Here is an 11,406-nt window from a genome sequence, read left to right as displayed (position 1 = left end):
GACCAACACTAATCAATCCTGGAAGGTGGCACTTTCCAGGGGCAGTGGGTACACAGCTGGATTTGAGGTGGCGTGCCAGGGTTTGGGAGGCAGTGCAGGTCCAAAAAGTGGCCCAGACTGCCTCATGGGTCCTGGCTGTGGGTAGACAGTGGTGGAGGGGCCAGGAGTGGGCAGAGGACACTGTTGAGGGCTGGGATTAGGGAGCCCTCCCTCTCTCTGGAAGTCGTCTTTGCTTAGAGCGCAGTATGAGACAGGAGTCCTGGAAGGGGCCATTGTGGGCAGTGCCCTCGCCTGGGGGTGTGGGATTTCTAGTGGGAGGTACTGCTTCTAGATTCTTCCTTAGAGTACCGACCTTGAAGTTTGTAACATGCTGGGCCAAGGTCAACCAGGGAGGAATACCAGAGTCAAGATCCCATAGAAAGTTGGGCGGACTAGTCTAACCCAAGCTCGGGACTACTGCCATGGGGCTGTAGAACTGTGGGGGAGGGGCTCTTTCTAGTGGTCCTTGTGGGTATGGATGCTGTGCAGGGGGTTGTTTTAGAGTCTCAGGGGAGCAGTCCACACATCAGAGATTGTCTAATAGTGTGGGGCATGGCTGCTCTGAGCCAAATGGTACTGGGAATCACCAAGGCAGCTGACACTGTGTGGAGGAGGGTATGTGTACTACAGCCTATCTCTGCTCAGCTTTGGTGGGGGGACATTGATGCAGGGAACATGTCACTCATCTGAGACTGAGGATCCTGAGAGATCTTGAACCTCGGGGCATGGGCAGGCTCTGGGTCAGAGTCATGTGGACCCCAGACCCTTGAAAGATATCCTGTGTTCCTGGACCCATTCTTATCTTGTCAGGAGTGGCAGGGCACAGGCTGTAGTGGAGCGCCCTGCTGCCAGGCCGCTGTCCTGTTTTGCTGCTGCTAGCTACAGTGTGTTCCCTGTGACACTTGGCTCACCCTTGCTGCCTGCATGCCTCAGGACACGGAAGTGCCTTCTTTGCTCTCTTCTGTCTGGGTAGTGGTAGAGGGTCTTTTTGGAGGTATCTACATAGCTTGCGTGCGCACACACACACACACACACACACACACACACACACACACACACGGAGAACTCATAGAATGAGGAGGACATGCGTGAATGCCCTGTGCATAAGTGGGCAACACCACACTCATACCCTCTCTTGCCTGTTTTTTCCAGGGCCAAGAAACCCAGTCCCATGATGCTCACCCCTACAGGACCTGAATACCTTGACTTGAGGCCCCAGCCCACCATGCCACTGCCAACCCTGAGCCCTCGGACACTGCTGTTGCTGCTGCTGCTGCTGCTGAGGGGTGTGTGGATGGCCATCAGCTCACCCCCAGCTGGTGTGGGTCCACAACCCGCCTTCCGCACCTTTGTGGCCAATGACTGGGGCCTCACCCACCTGGTGGTTCACGAGCAGACGGGAGAGGTATATGTTGGCGCAGTGAACCGCATCTACAAGCTGTCGGGGAACCTGACCCTGCTTCGGGCCCATGTGACGGGCCCTGTAGAAGACAACGAGAAATGCTATCCGCCCCCCAGTGTACAGTCATGCCCGCATGGCCTGGGCAGCACAGACAACGTCAACAAGCTTCTGCTGCTGGACTATGCTGCCAACCGCCTGTTGGCCTGTGGCAGTGCCTCACAGGGCATCTGCCAGTTCCTGAGGTTGGACGATCTCTTCAAGCTGGGCGAGCCACACCACCGCAAGGAGCACTACCTGTCCAGTGTCCGAGAAGCCAGCAGCATGGCGGGAGTACTCATTGCCGGACCACCTGGCCAGGGCCAGGCCAAGCTCTTTGTAGGCACGCCCATCGATGGCAAATCAGAGTACTTCCCCACGTTGTCCAGTCGCCGGCTCATGGCTAACGAGGAAGATGCTGACATGTTTGGCTTTGTGTACCAGGACGAGTTTGTGTCATCTCAGCTCAAGATCCCATCAGACACGTTGTCCAAGTTCCCAGCCTTTGACATCTACTATGTGTACAGTTTCCGCAGCGAGCAGTTCGTATACTACCTCACCCTGCAGCTGGACACGCAGCTTACCTCGCCTGATGCCGCTGGTGAGCACTTCTTCACCTCCAAGATTGTGCGGTTGTGTGTGAATGACCCCAAGTTCTACTCTTACGTGGAGTTCCCCATTGGCTGTGAGCAGGCTGGAGTCGAGTACCGCCTGGTGCAGGATGCCTACCTGAGCCGGCCAGGCAAGGCCCTGGCCAAGCAGCTGGGCCTTGCTGAGGATGAGGACGTGTTGTTCACCGTGTTCGCACAGGGCCAGAAGAACCGTGTGAAACCACCCAAGGAGTCAGCGCTGTGCCTGTTCACACTGCGGGCCATCAAGGAGAAAATCAAAGAGCGTATCCAGTCATGCTACCGTGGCGAGGGCAAGCTATCGCTGCCTTGGCTGCTCAACAAGGAGCTGGGCTGCATCAACTCGGTGAGTGGGGTAGGAGAGTATGGGTAGGGGCTCCTGCCACCCTTCCTGGGGTCACACCTTATCTGCACCTTGGTGTCCCTGCTCTATGCTGGGCATGTTTTCTGCTTTCTCGCCAGCCTGGTCCTCCCCCCCCCCCCCAGCCCTGTGAGGCAAGACCTGAACCCAGCATACCAGCCTCAAAGTCTGCTCCTAGCCATGACATCACCGTGTGCCTTAGGAAGTGGGTGATAGCACCTGTCCACACAGCTCCAAAGCCCTCAGGGACATTGGGTGGTGATGACCATTTTTAGATTGCTCCCCTTTTACAGATGAGGTTATGGAGGCCAAGAGGTAGATTGACTTACCCAGGGTCATACAGCCAGTACAAGGACTCCAGATACTGCTTCTATGGAGCTTATCTCCCCCTTGTCCTCCTGGCAAGCTGCCTGCTTCCTGGAACCCCACGATGCCCAATGCTGGGTCCTGAATGCACCATGGGATATACTCCGAGAGAGGCCCTGACATAGGGGCCGCCCAGCTACCCTGTGCTGGATGCTCTACAGCCACTGTTCTCTGCCCCCAAAGCCAGCTATTCCTCCAGCAGGTTTCCCATCTCAGACTGGAGCCACAGGCTACTCCTTGGAGTAGAGTGGAGCAATGAGAGTCCCTGCCTCCTCCAGGGGTGCCATAGGCGTGGCTGGGCTCTGAGTGCAGCGGGAGATGAAGCCACTGTTCTTCTCTTGGCTTCTCAGGAAAGGCATTGTGTTCCCACATGTACTCTGGACGCCCTGCTCCTGGCCTCAGAGCTGCTCATCACTCCTGACTATTTCCTAGGGATTCCCAGCCTGGCTGGCCTCCCTCTGCATCCATATCAGTGGCCTCTACCCCAACAAACCTCAGACCCCAGAGAAGAGCCAGCTGTCCTCTTCCTTCTCCCCAAACTCCTGTCCTGTCTACCCCCCTCCCCCTCGTGCCTCCACTCACCCGTCTCCGGAACCTGGAGGTATTGATTGCTTCCTGCCGGCACAGCAGGTCCCTCTCCGTGCCTTCTGGGTGTGCCCACTCCCTCCTGCCGTATACATCGTCTTTGTCTACATGCAACGTGCAAGTGTAAGATTTGCAGCAGGAATACTTCTATTGGCTGTCCCCCAATTCTAGGCCATTACTTCCTTTGTCCATCATTCCTGTTCCTGGAGTGGCTGGCCTGGTTCCATGTTGGGGGCCTACAGCTCACCCACCCTTCCTTCACACATCACATTCACTGGACCTGGGCTGCTTCACAGGCCCTGTTTCTCCCCCAGAATTTTACAGGCCTTGTTTAGGTCTGGGCAGCTATATGGCATCCCCCACTCCCTCCCTGGGCCTTCCTTCCCCAACCTCGTCCCCTGCTGTACTCAAGGTGAAGGTCTAAATGCTTACCTTGCCACTTCTTACAGCCCCTGCAGATCGATGACGACTTCTGTGGGCAGGACTTCAACCAGCCACTGGGGGGCACGGTCACCATCGAGGGCACACCCCTTTTTGTGGACAAGGATGACGGCCTGACTGCTGTAGCTGCCTATGACTACCAGGGCCGCACCGTGGTTTTTGCGGGCACTCGCAGCGGCCGCATCCGCAAGGTCAGGCCTGTGTGGGCTTGGAGGGGCCCCGGGTAGTGTGTTTGTGTGTGTGTACAGGTCCCATCTGAGGGACAGAAGCCAGGTTTTCTCTGACAGGGAGCCTGGGTGGGTGCATGCCTCTGTGCCAGGCCCAGTGACCTTGAAGGGCTCAGATCTCGCGAGTGCCTCTGAAGGGCCTCCTCCTTTCTGGGCTTCCCATGGCGTTTTCCTCTGTCCTGTTGTGTATCTGGGGGCCCAAGGGGCTCGTGATAGGGCTTGTGATTGGCTTTGTTCCGCTGAACAAGACTTTCAGGGTCATTGTACAGAAGCCAGGGTCCTAGAGGACGGCTTGGGTGTCTAGAGGCTGGAGGGGAAGCTTGTGTAGATGTTGGGCAGAGCAGGACTGTGCAGGCCCCCTCCCCATTGGGCCCTCCTTTCAGCCCTGGGAGATCTGGTGTCTGCTGAAGCAGCACTCTGTGTCAGCCAGCTCCATTCCCACCCACCATGCAGCAAAGCAATGCCAAGGCCAAGGGCAGGGCAAGGGGAGTGCCCTGCCCCCATCACACCATAGCCTGGTGCCCAGGGAGCGGGTGACTTGAGTGATGGGGGCCCAGTTCAGGCCTTGGGGTGAGGCCGGGTCTGTGTACTGGCTTGTGTGATTTCTAGACTTTCTTCCTCTCCAGGACTGGTTGGACAAGGAGGGCTTGCAGAGGCTGTGGGTCTGCCTGTCACTGGGTGGGCAGTGGGCGGCGTCCCGGCGGGGTGGAAGAAGGTTCTAGTAACACTGAGAGGTGGAGTTGCCCGGGTACCCAGAGGACCGTCGAGCAGGACCAGGAGATGAAATAACAGCTGAGCGCTCTTGCTGACACAGCCCCCCTCCCTCTGGCCTGCCTGCTCGCGTGCCCGTGGGTGAGCCTGGGCCCAGGGCCAGGAAGGCCTGGCTACTCTCAGCCCCTTAGCCTTGCATGTGGAAACCACGTCCCAGCCTGCCTGTTCTGTGATCTCTGGGAAGTCCTCATTCTCAGTGTCACTATCCTGGGGTGCTGCTGGTGGTCTTGAGGCCTTGGGACCTGAGCTGGTAATTGAGGGGCCTCTGGGGTAAGCACGGAATCCCATGGATTCTTTGCTGTAGAGTCCCGGCACCTGGCCAGTGGAGGTAGGTGGTTGAACGGCTCAGACTAGGTCCCTGCTGCCCTGAGCCCTGTCCTGTTGGTTGTGACTCCTAGGTGGTGTAGGTGTGTCCTGGTGCTCCTTTTCTGTAACCTGAGTGTCTCAGGAGGCACATGGGACTGGGAGCCACTGAGAGAGGTGGGTGGATGTGTGTTGAGAAGGGTCGTGGAAGCTGGGTGCAGTAAACCTAGAGACCCTCATGCCTACCTCCCAGCCGGAGATGGGCTTCTGTGGTTGGGAGTGTCCCTTTTGATGTCCTGTGGACTGAGGGGGTGGCAGACAGGCCCAAGTGAGCTGGGAGAACAGGTCCCTCCAGTCCTGTCTCCTCATTGCCTCCTGGGCCCCAGGGCCCCTTGGGTTACTGACTTTGACTGGTGAGCTCAGAGCATACCTGTTCCCCTGAGTCTTGGTTGGCAGTGCTCCCACAGAGAGGAAACTGAGTCCTGGAGTATGGAACCTTGGAGGCTGTCCATGAGCAGAGGCTGCATTGTGAGCTCTATCTGTGGCAGAGGTTGAATTCCCAGCCCTACCCATTCCTCTCCCCTGCCTCCCCTTTCCCCCATGCCCAAGAGGGCAGGTGGGTGGGCAGGGAGGAGTGGAGGCCCCTCTGCTACCTAGACCAGGTTACCCCCTTGAGATTATGTTTGGACAGCCACTGGACAGTCCAGGCGAGGAGCTGGTTCTTTGCCCCCAGCCAGTGTCCTCATCAGCCCAAGGGCCTCTGTTCCTGCCCACCAGAGCCTTGCCTGTGACTTAGGCTCCTGGCATCCCTGGGTGCAGATGGCTAAGTGCAGCTCTTGAGTGGATGGGGCCTTTCTAGGGTGTATGGGATCAGCTGCAGGAGGGGGTGTGCAAACGACATTTCTTTTAGATGTCTGTGGTTGAACTGGGTCCATGCTGTGCCACTCGGGACATGGGTATCATTATGTCATGGGACCCTGCTGCCTGACTCTTTTCACCCAGTCCGCCTGTCCCAGTCGTGGGATTTCATGAAATAGTTCAACAGGTGTTCCTGTCTTAGCGATCATCTTTTGTTGCCAGTGTTGTGCAAATGAGGTGTTTCTGAAGTTTTGTCAGCTCTCCTCTGCCTGTGGGAGCCTTTCTAAGCCCTCTTCTACTCCAGAGCCTAACAAGCTCCCTGCTGTGAGCATGCGCTGAGTACTCAGGTGACCGACTCACCCGAAGCCTCCCAACCATCCCAGCATCTGTTTCACAGACTGGGAAACTGAGGTACAGAGCGGTCATGTCACACGAGTCCAGGGCCCTCGCTCCCTCCCTCCCCTCTTCAATGGGTCCTCGGAGGATGACTGGAACCTAGCAGGGCTCTGAGACAGGCTCTACCTCAGTGACTCTGAGGAGCCCCTTCTCCTGCTCTCCTTTTCTGTCACTGGTCCCCAGGACTGCATCCAGGGCTGCTCTGGTGGCCTTTGAGATTAGGGTGGCCTCCATGCAGTACCTTTAGATTGTCCCTGGGAGTAGAGTGGAGTCCCTGTACCTGTCCTGACTTGGAAATGCCTGTAGCTCCCACTGCTGGTCCTGGGGCTGGTCCACCTCCAGGCAACAAGATTCTCACAGGCTGTACCTCCCCAGATCATGGCCCTGACAGATGGCAACTTTCTGTGATCCCCTGTTCAAGCCAGTACTAGCCCTCCTACATCTGGGCTTTGGAGTGGCCTCCTGAGCCCTCTTGTTTTTATCCATGCTCCTCCCACCCCTGAGGCTTCTGGGCCTGGCTCTGCTGACTGACCAACAGTGCGCAGGGGTGCCCATGGCCCCACCTCTTCCCCACTCTCAGCACTGTGTGTTGGAGCCTGGACTCTAGGAACCCCAGGCCATTGCCTGACCCAGGGCAGGCAGGCTGGGCTGGCCCCTCCCATCTTTCCCAGGCCTGGGACTTCCAGGGCTTTAAAAAGCATCTAGGGAGCTCCAGAGACTTGGCTGGCCCTAGGCCAGGCCCTGCCAAACGTGTTGTTGTGTAAAATTGTAGCGATTAATTTAAGACCTGCCAACTTCAGCTGCTCAAGGCTGGCTGGGGTGCCCCTGCCTCCCCCTTCTTCCCCAGAGCCCTGCCTGCCAACATGACCCTCCCCCCAATAGAGGCCATCTCTCTGAAATGTCCCTCCCAGCATCCTCCTGGGCCCCAGAAACCCAGCCTTGTGAAGAGCTCCCCCTACAGCCTCCAAAGAGCCTTTTCTGGCCAGAGTTCCCAGTTGCAGCCCTTGTTTGGTCCTGCAGGATGACCCAGGTACCTCTGCAAAGATGGGCTCTGGACTCCTGCCAAGTACTTGCTCCAGGCTACTGCAGAGCTGGGAAGGAAGGGGTACCCCAGGCCAGTCGCCTGTCCGTTTATACTTCAGAACCAAGGGACTGTACGCTCTGAGGTCCAGCCAGGTCCTCTGGTAAACGTGCCAGGTATTGCCTCTTCTGCCAGGGTACCTGCCCCCCACCCCCCAAGAGAATCTGAATGTCTGTATTTTTTCATGTGAGAGTTTGTTCAATGTTGGTAATTAACCCACGTTTTTCAGAAAGTTCTGTGAGCCACCTAGTGTACCTTTGGACCACTGGTTTATGGCCAGAGACCCACGCTGTGTATACAGCTGAGGAAAGGCATCCCAGGCCAGTGGGGGTACCAAAGCTGAAGGAAAGGCCTGAGGGAGAACTCATCTTCTTGGGCCAGTTTGGGACCCAGCCATTGAGGAGGTCTACCCCCCCTTTCCTTTCCTGGACTTGGATGAGCCTAAGCCTCCCTGTGAGCTGTCCATAGGCTTGGAGAGGGTGGAAGACAGGACTGGGGTGTGGGTAAGGGCAGGGCTGGTAGTATTCATTACAATCCAAGACCACCATACCCTCTTGCCTTCTTGCTGCTGTGAGCCTCTGGAACAGAGGTGTGGCTAAGGTGCCCAGTGCCCTGGCAGACCCATGCTCACAGGCCTTGAAGGCCTCACCCTTGAGCCTGTGCTGCCCATCTGTGCAGGCATAGATGTCTGGCTCTCCCAAGGGTGATAATCAGTGTCTTTGAGGATGTTCTGAGAGGTGGGCACAGCTCTGCTCAGCACAGCTGAAGCCTGGAGCAGAAGTGAAACCTCCAGCCGCTTGCTGTGCACTTCAAGTGTGCCCGCGGCCTTCTTCATTTACAGCTGTTTCTGCTGCTAGCGGAGTCTGTGCTGCTGCAGCCTGGCTGCCTGGGGACAAACAGCCCCGCCTGCCACCACAGGCCCTTGACCTTGGATGCCTCCAGCTTGCCCTCTTTGCCTCTGCACCCAGCCCTGCTAGAGACCCTGTGTCCTCAGGGGCACCCATAATGGTGCCCACAGCGAAGGCTCACTGGGGGACACATCACCTTCCCCAGATCCCCTCCCAGGCTCTGCCCATTCCGGGGATGCCCTGGCTGACCTCTTGCGGCTGTCGTGCTGGGAATGGGCTGAGTCATGTGCATTTCCTTTGTGTCCTTTGCTCAGCTGCTGTGTGTGAGGTTCATCCTGACCACAGTGCCAAGCTGTGGCCTGCTCTGGATCCATGAGCTACACAGTGTGTGGACCACATGCAGGTCGAGCATGCAACCCTCTGCTTGGCATGCCGTGTTTCATGCAACACTGCTCCGAGGACCCAGCCTTTGGCGGACAGCTTCTGACTGTGTTGGGAGGAGCTGCTAGGCTCCCTTGATCTTTTCTCCCAACCTCTGATGTCTTGTTCTGAGCACTAGGTGGGAGACCCATGACTCTGCTTGGCAGGAACTGTTTCTGCTTTCTCCCTCAGCTGGTTGTGAGTAGGGAATGGAGAGGCTCAGGCTGCCTGCCTTCTGTGGAGTAGATTTTCCCCTGTGGAATCCACGGCGCTGAGCAGACATGTGTGTCCCCTGGGAGCACTACACCCTCTTGCTGCCTCTAAAGGAGGCGTGCAGCCAGGGGCTGAGTCAAGACAGACTCGATCAGTGCTAGCTAGCTCCTAGCCCCAGTGTGGTAGCACCTGAGCTCCTAGGGGCCAACAGGTCACCAAGATGCACACGGAAGTCACCCTTAGAACAATCAGCTGACATTGTGCCCTGCTCTGAGTACTCCCCCTGGGCAGCCCTTCTGGTAGCAGTCAGGGTCCATCTATGGCAGGGGAGGCCAGAGTAGCCCCAGCCCAGGTCTTTCCTAGGAAAAGTGTTTCATGAGTAGAGAGCAGTGGGATCAGAGCTCAAAGTCTTCCAGCAACCTCCAGTAAGATGCTCTCTCTATAGAAGTGTGAGCCCCTGAATTCTCCCAGTCCTAAGAAGTGAGTCTTGGCTAGAGTGACCCACTGTGTGGAAGCGGTCAGTGCAGGAGCAGGCTGCAGGCGGTCCTCACAGCCTGGCTGCCCTCTGCTGGAGCTCTGCCCTCCTTGCCCTACTTTTATGTGTGTGGAGGTAGAGGCTTGAGAGATGTGACTCCTGGAACCCCGCCTACGATTACAGCTAGTAAGCACCTTCAAACCATGTTTTGTCATCCAGTTATGGGCAACAGAAGTGTCAGCTACACTTACACTCTCAGACCGCCTGGCCTTCGAGAGTGGTGGGGATCCAGGAAGGGGCTAGAGGAAAGGCCTTGATGGGAAGGGAGGCTGCCTTATGTAGCCCCTCCTGTGACAACCTCCCATGGCAGACAGGCTTGGCAGTTGTGTCTGCAGAAGCTAATATGCTCACGGGCTGCTGCCCCTGGTCTGTTCTCTCCCTGTCCTAGAGAGTGAGATCGGCTCACCCAGTATACCAAAACAAGCAGGGAGGTCAGGGCTGGGTAGTTTGTAGGGTCAGCCCAAGCAGCTATCTTGGGGTGAGCAGAGCAAGGGACCTCTCCTCTCTTGGGTTAGGCAAAACTGGGCAGCCCCCTGCCTCCGGGCAGCTAGGGCGCGTGCCGGCCTTGGCATACAGCCTGGATGGCCCAGACATCCTCTTCAGCAACCCCGCCTGCCCTCAGTCTGGATAATGGCCCTATTGTTGGCTCTGGACTGGACGGACAGCTGACCTGGCCAGGCTGTCAGCTGCCTGCCCACCCGCCTGCAGCAGTTGGCCAGGGTCTTAGAGGTGATTGGAGCCCAGCAGACAGGCTGGCCAGCCTGGGACTCTGGCCTTCCCCACTAGTGGCAGCCTCCTCTCCAGCCTGACAAGGCTCTCTGGCCTCCCCTGAGGTGTCCTGGGAGCCATGGGTAGGGTCCTCCCTGGCCTACTGGATCGTGGTTGGTGCTCTGTCCATTGGGGACATCAGAGTCTGACCTGGCTTCTCTCCTTAGTCAGCTCAGATTCCAGGTCCACCCCCAACAGAGAGGACAGGGACCTCAGGCTTGAGAGGCACAGGCGCGGGGTGGGGGGAGCCTGTGCTACCATGCTGGGGTGAATAGATGCTGGAGCAGCGTGGGACTATGTCCAAGGAGGCTAGGTGGCCCCACCACAGCCTCTGGGGACAGTGGGCAGTTGAGGACAGTTACGGAAGATTCTAGTGTCTGGAGAAAAATGTGAGTAGCAAGAAAGCAACAGCTGGAGGTGGTAAGGATGCCCGGGATGTCCCAGCCTATGCCTTCCCATGCTCTGCCAGCTGCCCAGTTGGTTTTCAAGGGGCTGCTGGACCAGCTGTCTCAAGGTGGGTGGCCGTGCAGTGGACAGCTGAGGCATCGGCGCGTGGGCTCTGCTGGCCCTGTGCACACTCCACCTTCTGAAGCTCTTGCTTTTGCCCTCCTGGGATGCCCTCCTGGCTGACTCCCCAGTACTTGAGGGTAGACTATGTCCCCAGTTGCAGTTGGAGGTCTAAGGCTTGGTTCCTCTCACAGGTTCTGTGTGAGTCTCAGTTTACCTCCTGTCTGTGTGGTCTGATGAAGCTGGCTATACCATAGTGACTGCAGCATAGTGGGATACAGCATGACCTGGGGACCATCGTTCCAGTCAGATGTTCCCCTAATGTTTGCACACATGGGCCTCATTGTACATGTGTAAATGTGCACACGGGGACTCCATCAATGCATATCTACGTACACAGGGACCCCCATTATATAGGTATATATATGGGGACCCCATTACACATCCATATACATGGGGGCTCCATCACACACATGTATAGACAGGATCCCCATTACACACATGTATACCAGGGATTCCATCATCTGCAGATGCATATGGGGACTCCATCATATGTGTGTATATGGGAGTCCCACTATATGTGTACACAAAGGTCCTATCAAACACATATACACAGGGGC

The 11,406-nt window shown here is 57.1% G+C and overlaps 1 protein-coding gene across 1 annotated transcript in view; it reads left to right on the top strand.

The window, feature by feature from the left end:
• Window positions 1-1,175: 1,175 nt before the first annotated feature.
• Plxna1 (plexin A1) overlaps window positions 1,176-11,406 on the top strand; it is a 41,482-nt gene continuing 31,251 nt past the window's right edge. Inside the window, exons 1-2 of the mRNA XM_059258176.1 lie at window positions 1,176-2,452; window positions 3,868-4,050. Coding sequence (XP_059114159.1) covers window positions 1,211-2,452; window positions 3,868-4,050 — 1,425 coding nt within the window. The 5' untranslated portion in view covers window positions 1,176-1,210. The remainder of the gene's footprint in view (window positions 2,453-3,867; window positions 4,051-11,406) is intronic.

Source organism: Peromyscus eremicus, chromosome 3, assembly GCF_949786415.1.
Source record: "Peromyscus eremicus chromosome 3, PerEre_H2_v1, whole genome shotgun sequence".
NCBI classification, from domain to species: Eukaryota; Metazoa; Chordata; class Mammalia; order Rodentia; family Cricetidae; genus Peromyscus; species Peromyscus eremicus.
The sequence above is the reverse complement of the archived record's forward strand: the minus strand, read 5'-3'. Positions and strand labels throughout refer to the sequence as shown.